At 40.8% G+C, this 19,744-nt stretch overlaps 1 protein-coding gene across 2 annotated transcripts in view; it reads right to left on the minus strand.

The window, feature by feature from the left end:
* sez6b (seizure related 6 homolog b) overlaps positions 1 to 19,744 on the minus strand; it is a 281,236-nt gene that overhangs the window by 51,515 nt on the left and 209,977 nt on the right. For both annotated transcript variants that reach the window (XM_017694856.2, XM_017694855.2), the window contains exon 5: positions 6,077 to 6,262. In XM_017694856.2, coding sequence (XP_017550345.1) covers positions 6,077 to 6,262 — 186 coding nt within the window. The remainder of the gene's footprint in view (positions 1 to 6,076; positions 6,263 to 19,744) is intronic.

The following is a 19,744-nucleotide window of genomic DNA, read 5'->3' on the forward strand; positions in this document are numbered from 1 at the left end:
TCGGCTCCGAAAAGATTCTGGCAAACCGTCAGGCGACTCAGAAGGGGAAAGCAGTGTGCCACTAGCACTGTATATAGTGGAGATGGTGTGCTGCTGACTTCGACTGAAGACGTCATTGGGCGGTGGAAGGAATACTTTGAGGACCTTCTCAATCCCACCGACACGTTCTCCAGTGAGGAGGCTGAGTCTGGGGACATGGGAATAGGCTTGTCCATTACTGAGGCCAAAGTCGCTAAGGTAGTTAAGAAGCTCCTTGGTGGCAAGGCTCCAGGGGTGGATGAGATCCGCCCTGAGTTCCTCAAGGCTCTGGATGTTGTGGGGCTGTCTTGGCTGACACGCCTTTTCAACATGGCAGACTGGGATGGTGGTGCCTCTTTTTAAAAAAGGGGACCGGAGGATGTGTTCCAACTACAGGGGAATCACACTCCTCTGCCTCCCTGGTAAGGTCTATGCAGGGGTCCTGGAGAAGAGAGTCCGGCTTATAGTCAAACCTCGGATCCAGGAGGAGGAGCAGTGCAGGTTCCGCCCTGGTCGTGGAACACTGGACCAACTCTTCACCCTCTCCAGGATTCTGGAGGGTTCATGGGAGTTTGCCCAACCAGTCCACATGTGTTTTGTGGATCTGGAGAAGGCATTCGACTGTGTTCCCCGGGGTATTCTGTGGGAGGTGCTTCGAGAGTATGGGGTACATGGCTCTTTGCTACGATCCATCCAGGCCCTGTACAAACAAAGCTGGAGTTTGGTTCGCATAGCTGGCAGTAAGTCAGACTCGTTCCCAGTGAGAGTTGGACTCAGTCAGGGCTGCCCTTTGTCATCGATTCTATTAATAATTTTGGATATTTATGGATAGAATTTCTAGGCGCAGTCAGGGGATGGAGGGTGCCCGGTTTGGTGACCTCAGGGTCACATCGCTGCTGTTTGCAGATGATGTGGTCCTATTGGGGACATCAGGCCGCGAACTTCAGCTTTCGCTGGATCGGTTTACAGCCGAGTTTGAAGCGGCCGGGATGAGAATGAGTACCTCTAAATCCGAGACCATGGTTCTCAGGCGGAAAAGGGTGGAGAGCCATCTCTGGGTTGGGGATAGGCTCTTGCCTCAAGTGGAGGAGTTCAAGTATCTCGGGGTCTTGTTCACAAGTGATGGTACAAGGGAGCGGGAGATTTACAGGCGGATTGGTGCTGGGTCAGCAGTGATGCGGGCTCTTTACCGGTCTGTTGTGGTAAAGAAAGAGCTGAGCCATAAGGCAAGGCTCTCGATTTACCAGTCGATCTACGTTCCCACCCTCACCTATGGTCATGAGCTTTGGGTAAGATTGCGAATACAATCGGCCGAAATGAGTTTCCTCCGCAGGGTGTCTGGACTCTCCCTTAGAGATAGGGTGAGAAGTTCAGTCATCCGGGAGGGACTCGGAGTAGAGCCGCTGCTTCTTCACGTCGAGAGGAGCCAGCTGAGGTGGTTCGGGCATCTGGTTAGGATGCCTCCTGGACGCCTCCCTCGGGAGGTGTCACAGGCAAGTCCACCTGAGAGGAGACCCCGGGGAAGACCCAGGACACGCTGGCATGACTATATCGCCCAGCTGGCCTGGGAGCGCCTCGGAATCCCCCTTGGAGAGCTGGTGGAAGTGGCTGGGGAAAGGGAGATCTGGGCTTCATTGCTTAGGATGCTGCCCCTGTGACCCAAACAGAACAGAACCCCGGAGAAGCGGAAGATAATGGATGGATGGATGATAACAGTGCTGTGCAAAAGTCAGAGACTCCCCTTCATTTATTTCATTTCCAAGTAAACCAGCCATTAATACAAGTGCATTTTCAGTGTGCAGGAAGCATTTAACAGACAATTACACAGAAACCTGAGCAACTAAATTTAATATCAGTTTATTCCATATTTAATATGTGCAAGGGGTTCTTAACAGCTACACATCCTTCAGACAACTTCAACTAGTGTTGAGTTGTCTTCTCACAGTGGAAGGATGGGCAGAAAGGATGGGCTCAGAAATATCTCCTGAAAACTTTAAACTTAATGGCCGTATTGACTGGAAACTAAATAAATGAAGGGTGGCTGCACAGGACTGTATAATATAGTGAATAAAACAAGCAAATCTGTGAGAGAAAATGTATAACAAAAAAGGGGCTTATAATACCCATAAAATAACAAAAACAAATGTAGACTCCTTGTAAGTTGTACATGTAAAAGGAAAGGAAAAGCAAAAGAATTGTTGTTGGGCAGGGGGAGCACAGGGGCCAATCAGGTGAAGGTTAACCAGGCAGGCAGAGCAAAATTAAACCAGAGCTGTAATCTCTGGTAGCCTGCCCACGTCTGGTCAGTAATCAGCCTTAGGCTTGCCGGCCAGGCTCTGGCCGTACTCAGCAGGGCTACAATGCGCTCCTTAAATGCCACATTTGGGCTCCTTCGTTCTAATCAATGCTAAAAATGAGAAGTCTCAGTCTCTGCTGAGGGGGAATGCTGCATCCTCACTTTTCATGCCACTGATGCCGCACCTCTAAACAAGTAAACGAGATCCTTCATCAAAACAGGCCTCCTTTAGGGAGGGCAGCAGCCTGGCTCCGAATCGAAGATGCCGCTGTGTTTGTTATGCAAAAGGAAAAGTCTCCAATGCTCTGGGGTTCTTTCTTTTTCTCTCAAAAAAGTTCTTATTCATGCAGTGAAGATCGCATTGCTTGTCTGTCACGCTGCAGCGCCTTGAGGGTTGGCCAGTTGTTAATATTCACCACCTGCTAGCACACGCACAGCGGTTAATACCATTACAGCCCAAATCAATGATCAAACTCCAATTAACTCTCGAGGAGGAGGGAGCAGGAGCATGGGGAGTTGTTCTCCAATCAAGTTAAATTACACCTGAGCGGAGAAAATATTTACACACACTGCTATGTGTGCTGTTTGGTGCTGAGGGAACTGCCAGGGCACGGAGAGCCTTTTGTAACTGAATGAAATGAGCGAGGGCTTGTGGGTGTTTCCAAGAGAGGCAAAAAGAGAATGTATAATTGCCACTGAGCACTTCTAAGATTGCTCCATAGTAGTGGAAATAAGCGCATTTGAAAAGTGGGGAACTAAGCGCATTTTGCATCTCTAGGGATTATTATAGATGTTAGAATTTACACAGCTGCAGACTGGGTTACAATGCAGCTATTTCTTAAGTTCATAAGTTGAGATACACTATATGGACAAAAGTATTGGGACAGACCTCTTAATCATTGAATTCAAATGTTTCATTCAGTCCCATTACTATAGATGTATAAAATCAAGCACCTAGCCTATGGGAGGCAAATCCTGCCAAAAAGGAAATGAAAATGAAAACAATAAAATGTAAATGCAAACCTCTTTTTGCCATTTCTTTTTCCAAACATTGGAATTCCCAATTCCAAATCTCTTCATTTGTAAGTGTCAAAACTAAAATCTTTTTCATAGCGATTGGCTGCAAATCTGACAAAATTAAAATGCAAAATGAATAAATCAGCAGCAAAGTGACAGTTCATGATTCCGTTTTCTTCGTGGACGCGCTTTAACTGTCAGAATGAAAAGGAAAATGAAAATGAACATCAGCGTCACCTGCTGGAGATTCACTTTTCATTTTCCACTTTTAATTTTCTTTTTCTATCTGAACAACATGCAAATATATGTTAATTAGCACTAGGTGGGGCTATGGGATACATTTTAGGACAGCCCCAGCCGTCCAAGGAAAAACACATGTCTCAGATCTAGTGACCAAATGGCCCCAGAGAGAAGGTATCAGACCAAATGGCCCCAGAGAAAAGGTATCAGACCAAACAGCCTCAGTAAAAACTGTGAAAATGATACACTGGCATTTATATCGAGATACACCATAGTTTAAGTCATACGAACCAGTCTATGCTCGATCAGGCTCGTGTTTGGTCTGATACCTTTTCTCTGAGGCCGTTTGGTCTGATGTTGAGTTTCACCAGATCATGACGGTGTTTTTTCTGGAGACTCGAAGTCTTTTATCTTGAGGAATAATGGCGATTCTGATGCAGACGGCTGAGGATGTCCTGAAATGTACCCCGTAGATTCACCTAGTGCTAACTAACAAATATATTTGTATGTTGGTCAGTTAGAAAAAGAAAAAGTGGAATAAGAAATCAAAAACTGGAAAATGAAAAGTGAATCTCCAGCAGGTGACGCTGATGTTCGTTTTCCTTCTGACAGTTAAAGCGCATCCACGAAGAAAACGGAATCACGAACTGTGACTTTGCTGCTGATTTATTCATTTTGCATTTTCATTTTAATTTAGTCAGATTTGCAGCCGATCGCCACGAAAAAGAAATAAGAAAGTAAACTTTGCGTTTTGACACGTATTCTGTGTTTCATGAAGAAAAGCCAAAGTGAAGTTTGTGTTTTTTGTCTGTTAGCTTTTTTATTTTAAATTTGGCCGTGAAAAAACAGAATAACGACTAAAATGAAATGACAAATAGGTGTTTTCAATTTATTTTTATTTTTGTCACAAACGGCTTGTGCTCATGTGAAAAATGAAATTGCAAATTAAGGCATTTCATTTCATTTTCAATTTTGCCAGGATATTTGTGCAGATGTCTGGAAAAAGAAATGGCAAAAAGAGGTTTGCATTTACATTTTATTGTTTTCATTTTCATTTCCTTTCTGGCAGGATATGCCTTCAATACTAGCCATGCAATCTGCCTTTACAAACATTTGTGAAAGAATTGGAGGTTCTAAAGAGCTCACTGAATTTGAGCGTGGTACTATAATAAGTATATATATATATAAGTAAGTAGGTAAGTACTATAATACTGTTGCAACAAGTCAATTTGCAAAATTTCTTTCCTCCTAGATAAACCACGATCAACTGTGAGTGCTATTGAAACTAGGAAGTGTTTCTGAACCACAGCAACTCAGCCACCAAGTGTCAGACCACAACATGACAGAGGGGGATCGTAGATATTGAAGGACATATTACATAAAAGTCACCAACACTCTGCTGACTCAATCACTGCAGAGTTCCAAGCTTCCTCTGCCATTGCCATCAGCAGAAAAAATGAACACCCAGAGCTTCATGGCATGGATTTCCTTGGCTGAGCACCTGCATGCAAGCCTTAGCCAAGTATCAGATGGAACCTGACTGGCCCACACAGAGCCCTGACCTCAACCCCATTGTGCACTTTTAGGATGCTCTTTGAGATAAATGGGCAAACATTTCCACTGATACACTCCAGAATCTTGTATAAAGCTTCCCAGAAGAGTGAAAGCTGCAAAAGAAGGGCCACTATTAAGTCCTGTGGATTTAATTAAAGCTATAGACACCTGCCATTCATGAATTTTACTAGACCCTGTAAGCGTAATGTGTAGGTGTTCAAATACTTTTGGACATACAGTGTACCTCCATTTGCAGTGTGTAAGCTGTTATAATTAGGCCATATGTTCCTGGCTAATAGTTTTAGGGTGGAAGTATATGTTGCAAAATATTGGAGAAGGGCACAACAAGTAGCTTGACTAACCCTAGAAAATAACAAAATACTGGCCTGTAGCTGTTACCACTTTGAAATATAAATGCCTGTGGTAGCACTTTACTGTAGAGCAATGTTCATTAGACTAAATGACACCTAGTGAGAGTCACCAGTCTGTTTCACAACACAGCGCAGTTTCTGTGTTTACCTTGTGTTAAGTTAAATTCTTGTTGGAAAGGTCTTGCTGAAATAACCTCTCTCTTGTTTTCATTTAATTATATGACTTTACAAGGACATGTAATCCAAAGATAACAAAGATAAACAGAAATTCAGATTACATCACGCAATATGCCTTTATAAATGGTTTATGTCATTTGTCATGACAAGCTTGTGTAGTTGCCATGTAGCCTTATGAGCACTGTTCGACATTAAAGTATTACACTACTTTCAAAACACTAAGTGACAAAAGCTTACAAAAAAGTCCTAAAACTGTCGTCCTAAAACGGCAGAGACTTTGTGGCAGTATAGCTCTGCAAAAGAATGATACTGCATGAGTCCCAAAAAAGTACAAATTCATGTATTTATTGCTAAATCTCATTCACCAATTAATGCAAGGCTGACAGTCATGCATCTCACTCACCCACACACTGGGGCTCTTTTCCACTCCAGAAAGGAGTGCTGGCATTTCGGCAGGTGAGAGTGGACAGGCCCTGCAGCTGGTAGCCAGTAAAGCAGTAGAAATATGCTTCTCCTCTTGCATGCAGACTGCTCACAGATACATCCCCATAGGCCGGCCGCTCAGGGAAGTTACAGCTCAACACGAACGCTGCAGGGGAGACATCAGAGAGAACGTTAGTGATGTTTTTAGCAAACAATGCTAGGCTAAAATGTTTCTAAACAAATATTACAATGAAAAAAGGGTTTATTTGATGCAAACGTGGTGATAATTTCTACATAAACAAAACATTATGTCAACACTAATATTACCAAAAGTAAGTAAAGTGAAAGCGAGATTGTGCTGAGTGTGAGCATGTTCCATCAAAAGTGTGATTTTTTCAACGAAAAGAGGAGCATGATTTTTGTGCATTGTTATGTTGTTTGCAAATGCATTTTTCTCACTGAAATCAATAATAAGACACCGTAATATTAGTTTATAGTTAATACTAAAATGTCCTTGTGAACGTGTCCTAATTACGAACTAGGCTGTAAGTGTAGCCCATAAAAGTTGGCAAAAGCCTTAAGATTTTTTTTACAGTTAGCAAACTCCCACCTGACTCCGGTTGACTTAATATTCCACCACATTAGACCTCCCTCCGTCTTTCTCAGTCCAACACTGTCTCTGAGGGTCTATCACTGATGCGATTCCCCTCTTCCTGTCCTCTAGCCCAGCAGTCAGAATGTGACCCCCCCCCTCTCTGGCTGTGAACAGGCATTCCCGTGAAGACAAATAGGCCGAAACGCTGAGCAGTGTCTGTATCGCTCTCCCCTGACAGTCTGGGCCTGCTGGGATGCATGCAGGCAATCATTAGTCTCCTAAGATGATGGATTAGACTTACATTGTCCCTAATGGTTGCAATAAAGTAGACCCTCACTTTGCCTGTCTGTGAAACACTCTCACCCTGGCCATAAGGATCATAGCACATGGGAACTATACCTAAAACCAAGCAATATATTGTAGTTAATGGAAAACTAAACAGCAGTGAGCAGGTGTTTCTGGACTGAATAAAGAAGCAGCAGAAATACAGTAGAGTATCTGATTCACATATTACTATGAAGCTTAGATTAGAGTCTACACTTAAAAAAATATATGGTTCTTAAAAGGTTCATTAGTAAAGACAATGATTCTGTATAGAACCATCAACACTCCATTTGCATGCTTAAATGGTTCTCTGCATGGTGAAATGGTTCTTCAGATGCAAAAGTCAGAGACTGCATTTCATTTATTTAATTTCCAGTCCAAACAGCTATTGAGTGCAAGTGAGTCATTTGTATAAGGTATAGGATTAGATAAATGATACTCCATTTACAACCCCAATTCCAATGAAGTTGGGACGTTGTGTAAAACGTAAATAAAAACAGAATACAATGATTTGCAAATCTTTTCAACCTATATTCAATTGAATACACTACAAAGACAAAATAGGAATTTAGGGATTTCATCATCTACAGTCCATAATATCATCAAAAGATTAAGAGAATCTGGAGAAATCTCGTCAAGTAAGCGGCAAGGCAGAAAAGCAACACTGAATGCCCGTGACCTTCGATCCTTCAGGCGGCACAGCATTAAAAACCAACATCATTCTGTAATGGATATTACCACATGGGCTCAGGAACACTTCAGAAAACCATTGTCAGTGAACGCAGTTCGTCGCTCCATCTACAAGTGCAAGTTAAAACTCTGCCATGCAAAGTGAAAGCCACATATCAACAACACCCAGAAACGCCGCCGGCTTCTCTGGGCCCGAGCTCATCTGAGATGGACTGACGCAAAGTGGAAAAGTGTCCTGTGGTCTGACGAGTCCACATTTCAGATTATTTTTAGAAATCATGGATGTCAGAGACGTCCCTGCTTATTACAGCAAGACAATGCCAAGCCACATTCTGCGTATCCTGTTTTTATTTATGTTTTACACAACGTCCCTACTTCATTGGAATTGGTGTTGTATAAGGGAGGGGATAGTCAATGGAAAATACAGGAAAAACGTTTCCAAAGCTAGAGTTCAAATAATTATTATTTGACAGTTACCAGAGAAAGCTAACAGAGAAAGTGGGACTAACAACCATTCAAGACCTGGTAGACCTCTCAGAACATGCTGGTGTTCTCAATACCACTGAATGTGTTTGGGATTATTTGGATTGAGAGAAGCAGAAAATATTCATATCTTTTAAGACTTAACTTTGGAGAACAAGTGTCATAAAAAGAATAGACGCTGTAATAAAGGCAAATGTAGAATGCACTCAATTCTCGCTAGCTAAGAAAGTACTCGCTGTAAGAAGTACTCTTCATTGAACATACCAGCAGAAAGGGGCACAAAGTTTGGGAGAGGTCACCAACAGCCAACATTTGGGAGAGGTCACCAACATCTTGATGGTGACTCCACCTCATATATTGCCCCTAAAAAAAATAAAACACCACAACAAACATATGCACAACTTAAACTGACAACAGCAAACACTAATCAACATAAGTCCATTTGTTGGAGGGCGCACCCTACCATGAGCCTTTGCATGTGACCATCTGCCTAGCCAGCAGCAGAATACCACAAAATTTAGTTCTTGAGGCTTCTAAGAAACAAACTGCATTACGCATATACATAAATGGATGTGCGCTCATACTTTTAATTACTAAATCACCCTCAACCTCAGTTCCATTCCATTCGACAGGCATATCTAAAATACCTCAAGTGGTTATTGCGATTCTGAAAAGCAGAGTCAGTCAGTTTTGGCCTTGCAAAAACTGCTTAACTCTGAATATATAAGAGAAAGTCAATACCTTGTCCATCAGTGGCCACTAAAGACCATTCATTGCTGCCTTTTCCAAACCCTGATGCTCTCTACATCATCCTCTAAGCTTCAAGTGCCTAAATCTAGCATGATCAAATGGATAATCTAAAAGCAAAAACAGGACAAATTTGAATTCAAATGGGTTTTTGAGACTATAGGTTATCATAGGCTTTATATGTTGTTTTACTGTGCACAGGTAGAAATTCTTGCCGGTGGTAATCAACTGTACAAGACAGAAAGAGATCAGATATTCCTTTAAGCACACTGTGCAGAGGACGCCTGAGCCTACAGAGAAAGCTTTGATGAGCAAATGTCCAAACAAACTCAGCACAGACTCCTGGTCCTGCTGGGCAGCAAATCCAGGCTACGCCGCCTGTGACCATTTAACTAAGAATTGCTTCACCATCACCGATTTTTTTCTCTCTTCTCCTGTGAGAGTGTTTTTTGCAATTTATAACTGGGATGTTTCTAGAGCTCATTCCTCCTGCAGCCTGACTGTAATTGTCCCAGCTTTGTTGTTAGCTGTTGAAATTCAGAACAGAGAGCTGCCATTGATTTTGTTGGTGGTAGAAGCCTCAGGCTAGAATATATGTACAGGCTTAAATAGGGCGATAAATCCCAACCTTTGACCTGGCCCAGCTCTGTCACACTCTAGCTCTCTCATCCTCTCAGGCTGCTGTGAGCCCTCTTATCCTTTAAGTGGACAGAGATATGGACGGCGCCTGCCATCCGTGAATTTTACGCTGTGTATCGCACTCAGGTCCTCAGGGATGACCTCAGACTAGCCTCCATCTGTCAGCACAGAGAGCAAGTACAGCAATGGGAGCACTATCAGCTATAAATTTCCAAAGCCATGAACCATTACACCCAACACAGAAACTTCAATTACATTTCAGCCTGGTGAGTAAGAGGTAAAAGTGTCGAGTGGTATTATAGTGCCTGCTCAATGTTATTATTATCTTCCCCAAAGAAAGAAATGCATCTCACAGGAGGAAATGCAGAGCTATTCTCTATCTTGTTAATGTCTCTTTGCTGTTCATATACTGTATGATAAGGACATCTGCAAACAAACTCATAAGGTGTTTTAAAAAGTTACATAGGCATCCTAACAAATCACTGCTAGGAACACTTGTGCCATAAAAATTTTGTTGTTTTGCAGCTGCCAATCTGGGAAAGGTCCAATCCCATTTCTTGTTTTTACCCCTACCCCTTGTTTTCGTGTGTCACCTTGCCATTTGGAACTGAGTTACAAGATCTAGTGGTTGAATTCTTCCTCTACAAAATGGGTGTCACGATTGGCCCCTCCCAGTCCTGTCCATGTGTTCGTGTTTTGGTTTAGCCCATGTGCGTTTGTTTTGGTCCAGCCCCCTCGTTTCCTGACTCAGCCCCTGATTGTTTCCACCTGTCCCTCATCAGCCCTGTTGTATTTAAGCCCTGGGTTTGCCCCTTGTGTTGGTTGTTCTGGTGGTGTTTGTATTGGTCTTTGTATGTTTGATTCTGGTTTATGTCATGTCTGCCCCCGATCAATCCGTGTTAGCTCTATGACCCTGGACTGTCTCAACCCTGATTTTGGATTTACTCATAATAAATCTCGCTTATCTCTGCATATTCGTCCACCTCCTCGTTCCACGTTACAATGGGACAAACCCTCACATAAAAAAGAGCATTACTGCATTAACAGGCTAATGTTACAAGCCTGCTGTGTAGGTGATCCTGATAGTCTGCAGTGACAGCAGAAGAGTGTAAAGTTCAGCAAGCAACTGCTAGGCTTAAGTTTAGGGAATCACATCCCTTGAAAGAGGAGGGTTGAGACAATTTCATATTATTGCCCATGTAATAAGTAATTGTCTAATAATGTAAATGCTGCACCATTTAAGGAGGAGCAGAAAATTGAACTTATGTTTGTTATTAAAAAAATAATACATTGAAACAATTTTTAAACTAAGATAATACAATGTTTACTGTTACTTTTTATTGCAAGAAAGTACTGAGATATGTGGGTTTCTTTGGTTGCTTGTGCAGCCATGTAGCCATAACCCTTCACCCTACCTCTCTATCTCACCAACATTGGGACACCCTACCCCTAGACATTAAGTGGTAGGGGCAAGGGGTGAAATAGGATCGGGCCATAGTCTTGTGGGGCCAAATGTAAACTTGTAAAGAGAATTCACATCTGGGGACAACTTCAAATAAGGCTATGCCCCATATAAAACCCACCCCCAAACTCCTGTAGACCATACTCTTATCTGGAGTATAGCAGATAACAAGAAAAGCAAGCCAGCTAACAGAACTGTTTCTTTGTAAGAGGCAATGTTTATTTTTACCATACGTAATATGTTTTCTGCACACACATGCATAATTGAAGTTTTTTGGGAGGGAATGTCTGATCTCATTAATGTTAAAAATGCATCAGGAATCAGTCTCAGAACACCTGTTAAACTATTAGATAACTTTAAGCTATGATATCAACCTATCAGTAAAACACAAAACACCATTAGCTGCACATCTGGCATCATATAGCACATTACTAACATCTACATTTGCTCTTTATGCATGATAAGAATATTTGTTCTAGAAAACCTCTTATACTATATACAAAATCACAGTTTGGATCTGATCCATATCCCCCTGGCATTCATTGAAAATGTGGGAGGCCCTGTCAAAGGGAATAAATGTTTTTGTTTGGCTTTTTTTCTGTTGTCGACTCAATTCTGCTTCCAGTCTGATGAGCCTGCGATTTCTGTCTACGAAAGCCATGCCTTGATAAATCACTGCAATTCTGTTCCTCCACGTAGCAAGCAGAAGAGGCCAAGAGTGGTGCTACTCCTCTGCATTCAAGAAAAAGCCACAATGAGAACCACAGGCCCTAAAACAGTTACAGAGCCTTGCATAACAATGCCTATCCTAATGACAAAATGGAGGATTCTTATTTCTAATGACCACAGATGTGCAGTCTATGGATGTTCTTTATATGCAATATGAAATCATTCAGATTTTTGCATATTTACACCTATGATACGTTAGAGATTGATGTAAGAGATTTAGACTTTACTAGTACAGTGAAAACAGTGCACAGAACTGTAAAGTAACAAATTAACATTGAAGTCCAATTCTGGGCAGCTATAAAATTCTCTCTTACTCCTTGTGAAAAACTTAACATGTTCTGTAAATGGAGGTCACGTAGGCATTTCAATGAATATCTGCTAGGAACACTTATCTGGTTCTGGATGGGTGTCTAGGGCAGAAAAAGTTAACATCCCTTTAAAAGCATGTTCTTACATGGTCTTGGTGAAATAGTATTATACTAGCAATTGCTAAAAAGATAAAAGTAAAATAATATAGTATGACAATGATGCTGACATTCAATTAGCTACTTGTAACTATACAGTTATACAGTTACTACACACAGATGATATAAGCTGTTTACAATTGGTCTTTTTATGAAATACTAGGTTCTTCAGTGTTGTAGAAGTATTGATGAAAGCCATGATATATACATGATATATATACACACACACACACACACACACACACACATATATATATATATACACATACGTATACATATACACACACACACACATATATATATATATATATATATACATATATATATATATACACACACATATATATATTACATTTTTCCATCCCTAACATTAGCTGCCAATTGCAATTTTAACTGCCCTTTATAGCCTCAGGTAACCTAAATCCATGTATTTTTCCTAAGTAGGTTAATCCTGCTCTTATGTGCACACAACACACTTGTACAAGGTGTGTCCTGTAAATAACTTCCACTGTCCACTAAACAACCAAAATTTTCCTCTTTCAATGTACACAGGGTGGTCCTAATCTTGGCTACCAGTTCACATAAACAGTGCTCTCACCACTCATATCTGTTCTAGCACAGCTTTAACCAAACTATGTTCCCCTGTGATCTCTTGTGTTCAAGTCAAGATAAACTTAGAGAGAGAAAATTAATAACCAAGTGAAAGCCAAACTAGCAAGCATAACTGAGCTTTCAAGTTAGCTGTTCTGTCGGCCTGATGACCATCTGTTCTTTCTTTTAACTGGCCATGCCAGAACTCTCTGGATTTACATCCAGCAGTGAAGAGAACCATTTCTTCTTTAAGATATCACCACATAAAAGCTGGATGATGTTTTTAATGTATCATGGACACAGTGGGGTCTACAGCACTGCCTGCATATGTGGACCAAGTTTTCCTTTAGTGGCGTAGTATGCTGGGGTGTCAAACATGTACTCATCAGCATTTTAGGCCACTTTCAGACAGTTCTCAGCTATGTCTGATCAGAGATTTTTAAACTGTGTTTCATTATATTTTTTCATCTTTTTTCCATTCAAAGTGAATGCATTAATCTAAGAAAAAAAATGGTAAGAGATGGAGAAAGCAGGAGAAACAGGAGACCATTTCCACTCCTTGCAGTTTCACAACCATGTCATATATGGACCAGTCACAGTCAGGGCAAGGTATTGAAACAAATGAGATGGTGATTAGAGATTAGAAGTTCTGTTCATCAGAAGATGCACAGCACACCATAATGCTTTACATGGTAATCCTTGGGACTTTAAAGCAGTACAATATCAGATTTATGTCTATGTACTAATGTCACACACACAGGCTCATCTGACACAATGTTTAGATCTCAAAAGCAAAATCAATATCATATTGATAGACAAGATATGAAGACAATCTTGAATCATTCATTTACATCCTTGGAAGACATGTCCTTCACCTAAATTTGATAAGAATGTCTTTGAATACTCTTTCAATGCGCTCACCATCATCCTATTCATCCACTCGGGGAAAGGGGTACGGAGAATAATGTTATATAATGTTCTTCTGCACAGTGTGGGTAATTACACTTTTCCATGAGAGAGGTCTCCAAAAGAATTAAGCAAAATACTTGATGTCAAAGTCATACTAAATAAAAACATATCAGAATTTAGTACATCCACTATTACAGACTAGGCTACATGGAATAACCACTCCATTAAACACAGCACTTGCATGTAAAGGACCGTACAGGCTTCTTGCAACTGTATGCTCTCACAGTTGCACTGGCAGTGCCAGGGCATGTGGAGAGGGGTCTGTACTCCTGCTAGCTGCCTAATCTCTGCGATAAGAGGGGGGGCCACTCCCCTCATGGAGTCAATGAGGCGTCACGCGTGGGGCCGCCCCACCACCTCAGCCATCCGTCCCATTTCTGCTTTATTACCGGCGTGTCAGCGCAGCGGGGCCATGTTGTTATAGCATTATTATCCTGCCGCTTCCGTTTCAATTAGACTAATACTGAGGGGGCACTGGAGGCTGACTTTACGAGCTTGGCTTTAAATCATATGCGCTGTCCCGCCAGCGAGTGGCCTTGCAGCTTTATAGACCATAAAGACCAATTGTCGTGGAGCAGCCTAAGACGCCGCCCTGGAAACAGACACAAAGGAGATCAGCTGGCAACTGGTTGGACCGCAACAGATGCAGCATTAATGTCCTCCATTAGCTGCTCATGAGGAGGGCCTATACACAGCTTGGGGAAAACTTGTGATGCATGCCTGGTCATCATAATCACTGTCTTATAACTAATGGCACTGCAGCAAGAAGACTGCGACGCATACCACAATTATAAGACATATGGAGACAGAGCCTTTATGCATGTGTGGGTGGATGTATGGGTTTCAGTGATTCAAACGGAGATAGAAAAATATGATGATAGAGGGCCACTCAAAGAGGCATATTGATGAAAGCACTTGAACTGAGTGCATTAGTAGTAGAAAGGTTTCAATAAATGTTTGTGCACATACATTTCAATAAATGATTGCATTAGTAAGTGATTCGCTTACAGGAACATTCAGCATACGCTGTAAATTTGGATTGGGAGCTCAATTTTGCAAATCTCCGCTGAAGCAACGAACAAATATACTCACAGCTTCTGGCTCCTTGCATCACTAGCTGTAAACACAGAAAAAAGCCCAGAGCACACACAACGTTTACACTCTGCAAAAGAAATCTAGATGAATTCTGAAGCAATACCAAAGTGCAGAATAGCTTAGATAACGTATAGCAGCAGAAATGTAATTATCACCGAGGTACTGGCAGTACCCACTGGATAGCAATTCAACATATTAAGTAAAAGCTGCCCATGACAACATCAAAAACAACAGATTTTTGTGAAAAATGCCATTGATTTCAACTCTAGATAAAAAAAAAACCATGCATTTAACATGAACTTCAGTTACAGGATGTTCCCTCGGATAACATTCCACTAACCCCATTACAGCTTTGGGTGTCTAAATGAAGTCCTTGTCAAAATTCTATTAAAAATACAGTAGCACTAGTCAGATCCCCGGTTCCCCAAATTCATGATTAAATGAAAGTAAAATGAAAAGCTTAATGCTGAACATGCTCTTGCAAGTTTGCCATTAAGAAGCAGTAGTGCTGGGTGGTACTGATAAAACCCATCCCTTCAAATGTCTTACAAACCTGACATGCTTGTTCTGACTGGGTTACAGTAATGTCAACATTACGGTATTATTAAGCAGGCAAAAATTCAAAAAGGAAAAAGCTATTTACTCAATATTCTTGTATTTGGAATTGCATTCAACATTCAGCAGTTTAGAGATTACAGTTAAGTTTCTGTTATATATTCATGTCCAACCACTATATCTGGTCTAAAGTGATGGCGTTTCATTAAGTTATACCTTTAATGAACATCTAACAGTATTTTTCATACTTGTTCATTCACAATCAAATTTTCTATTGTTCTGTCAAAAAATTACAGTTAAAAAAAGATTAGAAAGAGTTCTTTACACAACCAAGAACATTGATGTTTTTTAGTGAACAATTTTTGTAAAAGTGAACCTCTGCATAATGTATATGTTCTACCCTTAAATTGCTATAGAACTTTCACATTATGTGATGTTTCTACATACCTGCAAAAGAGCACATTTACAGAGATCTTTTTCAAGCATGGTCCTTCTAGCAACCTAAAGTGGTTCTTCTATTGCATCACTCAAAGAAGACTCGATGTGACCACAAGACTCAACTCAACACTAAAATTAAGTGACAAAACTCACTTTGTAGCCAGATGAAAAACATCTTCAGATCTGAGATCTGAGAACATTTGCACCACTGTGTTGATTTTTAGGTCACTGAGCTGACTGAGAGGTGGGGTGGTGGTGGGAGGGGCATGTGACATGGCATTATTGGTTAAATTTTTTGCCCACTGGTGCATGGTGATGTAATCAAAACTCAGAGAATAATTTAGAGGCAGACAAGTCATTACATTAGTCATTAGATTTTGATGGAGTACAACAGAAAAACAAGAACTTTGTCTATAAAATGGTATGCGATGATGAATCATGCTTAACATGGGCAGTAACAAACTAACAACATAAAAAAGATCCATTTAATTTCTGGATGACTATAGATATGGACATCAATGGGTTTACACTGCTGAAGCTAAAAGTCAATATTGTAGCGCGACACAGGTATACTACCCTGAACTAGGGAGCAGCCTTGCTGAGGTGAAGTCGACCGAGAATGTATTTCCTATCCTTAGATATGGCCCTGCTGGCTTTCTGATAAGCTGAAGTGACCAGTGCCCACCTGTTCTGACAAGATGTCAAGAGCTAGTGGAACTGTTCCTCTATTAAGTGCCTGGGCCTCTTGCCTGTCATCACTCCAACATGTTCATGGTCCATACGGCTGCAAAAAATGTTGAGGCCTCAGATAAGCAGGACCATAATCTGTATTTTTAGTACATTTCATACTGGGAGAGTGTGTGTGTGTGTTTGTGTGTGTAAGTGTATATCAGAGGAAAGAAAGTGGGCTGGTGATCATTTTATGAGATGCATAGTAGAGTGTAATCTCACTAACAGAGATGAGTAGTCTATTAAGCCTCATGTATATTACGTGACCTGATGAAATATACATCCTTATTCGGGTACATAATTAATTATGAAGCAAGGGGGCACTCACTGACACTGTCTCAACTCATCCAGGCTGATGGTGTGTGATGGGTTCAGTCTGAGAGGACGAGTGGTAAATTTCACCTCCTCCCTTGCTGAGAACAGTGCAGTGTAAGAGATACACTAGAGGTGTGAAACAGCGCCATAGTACAGCTTGATATTGTCGGGACGCAGAGCGCTTTGCCCTCCTACCCCGAATCCTGGACGATGTGGATGAAACACGTGTTGTTACCTATCAATTAATTCTAAGTTAAGTTGTAGTGCTAAATTATTCTGTTCTCTAATGCAAAAAAGGATAATTAAAATCAAAGGATTCTTGCAAAGAAAAAAAAATGCAAAAATGACAATACAGTCAAAAAGATTGAAAAGCATTCTTGCAGAAGGTTAAAGAAAAATGAAAAACCAAACTTCAGCCGATGGTTCTTTAGAGGAAGGAGAAGGCCCTCTTCATTTATTAAGTTTCAGGTGACAAGTCGACTCCCAGATCGCCAAAATGCAAAGATTCACCACAATACATACGTTTTTATACTGTTTTTTGAATATGGTCAATGCTCCTCCACAGTGCACTCTCTTCACTATTCCTCTCCAAGCATCCTATGTTTTCCGTTGGCTTAAAAGACAAGTACAATGGCTGAGTTCGACCTGATAACAGATTCTTAAGAAAAATATGACTTATCAACATGGGATGTTATTCATTTTCATTTGCAAACATCATGATTAATTGTCCTACATACTGAGTTTACAAGAGCTTTTAGCTAGCTAGTTACATTATAAACACTCATCCCTGTCCCCAGCACTTTTCAAAACAAAGCAATCCTCATGACAATTATGCTGTGCTATATTATGGCCAAGACCTGCCAACAGGTCCAAACCTTTATTACACTGGCTCTATAACTGCATGGTATTCAGTGTGGTTACTGAACAGTAAGCTTTATAATATCAGAGAAAAGGTACTGTCCAGACAGATTTTAGTCCTCCAAAGTATAAACAAATGCACTCTCAGGTATAGCATGATACCTAAGGTCCAACTGAGCACCTTATGAGTTTTAAAGGTACACTGCACTCATTTTCCCAGCAAAGGGCATATTTGCACATTTTCATAACTCTTTTAAAGCAACTCTATATAAGATTGTGGGACTTTGAGACCTCTGTGGTGGTAATGTGTAATTGTATGCTACTTGTGTAAGAATATTTTGCACAATGATGGTTTTACTTAAGATTCCTTACAAATGGATGAATCTGACGTTAGTGAGCATGGTGAAAGAGCATTCAAAGAGAACTCCGTCAAAACTTGGTCAGACCAAAGGACGCGTCTTCTGAGGATGTACGTGGTCAGTTTTCTACTATTATAATCTTCATCAGTGAATGTTCATTTTGCACTTTTGAGCCTGTTCATTGACAAACTTCCACATTGACAACATTCGAACCAACACTTTTAAATGACTTTTCAGGATTTACAGACTTGAAGCTGCCCATAGACACAATATTTTAGCATGTTTTTTTGAGTCAGTAATGCTACACACTTAAAAACAATGGTCCCTCAAGGGCTCTTTGGTAAAGAAAGTGGTTCTATATAGAACCATGAACACTCAAAGAACCCTTTGCCTAGTGAAAAGGTTCTTCAGATTGATGAAGGTACAATAGACGGTTCTATATAGAACCTTCAGAAAAAGGGTCCTATATGGCACCAAAAAGGGTTCTTCTATCATTACAAGCTGAACATATAACAGTATATTTCTACTTGAGTTTAACAATTATATAATTATATAAATTATATAAAAAGCTTGAAGTCAAAACCAGATGCATAGAGCCAATACAAGGTAAAACAACAGAGTATCTGCAGTGTAATATGGTACAGATTGTACCCTGAAAGATACAGTATTTTCTGAGGGTGTAGGATGTAATAGGTTTAGTCTTTTAAGGGGTAAAAGCTTTCATCAGAGATACTGCTGCAGATCTCTAGCTTTGACTTTCACCATCATGTGTTCTACAGTGACAAATGAACCTGCTTCAGCTTCACTGTGGAACTAAGTGGTGCAAATCCAATTGTGCATGTGTACCACTGAATAAGGCTTGACTCAATGTAATTCTACTCTTTTGCATCTACTGTGGTTACTTGATTTGTGTGAAAGTGTATATGAACAGAATCCTTCTTCTCCAAAACTGGATGGATGCTTCCAGTTTGGTGTTGAAATGTGTGCAGGATCTACTCCTACACTATACAAAACTGTACACTGCCCTCTATTAATAAACAACTGGTGCTGGTATGATGCTTGAGCAAATCTACCTAACACAATGGAACATAGTCTCTTCAAAAGCTGCATATGTAATAAACAGCAGTATGACATTTAATAAAATGGATTTCAAAGCCTTTTTTACTTTCAAATACAGTATAATCCTGCTTTATATTACTTATAGGTGTCAGTTCTGTGCGAGTTACAACCTGCATTATAAATACAGGCCGAGGGCACTGAGTACAGCGAGGGGATGGAAATAGCATGATTTCATCAGTATAGGGACTCGTTCCCATGGAAATTATACCAACCCACACCTTTCTCATTTTTAGTGACATCTCAAGTGCCAAAACATGAGCACAATAAAAATCCTCTGCTTCATTAAACGTATGGCTCGCTGTCACTTTTCCCCCCTTTCGGGGTTGTGCTGAACTATAATTCAAGTCATCAAAACGCCTCGCTCCAGCACACCCCCATACGTCAGTGCCAGCAAATATAATTTCATCAAAAGCAAATAAGCTGGCAGCGGTGGGCCGCGGTTAACCACCGTACTGCTCTGTTTTTCATACAGCCTTGCTAATGATCT

The sequence above is a fragment of the Pygocentrus nattereri genome, chromosome 17 (genome assembly GCF_015220715.1).
Source record: "Pygocentrus nattereri isolate fPygNat1 chromosome 17, fPygNat1.pri, whole genome shotgun sequence".
Taxonomy (NCBI): domain Eukaryota; kingdom Metazoa; phylum Chordata; class Actinopteri; order Characiformes; family Serrasalmidae; genus Pygocentrus; species Pygocentrus nattereri.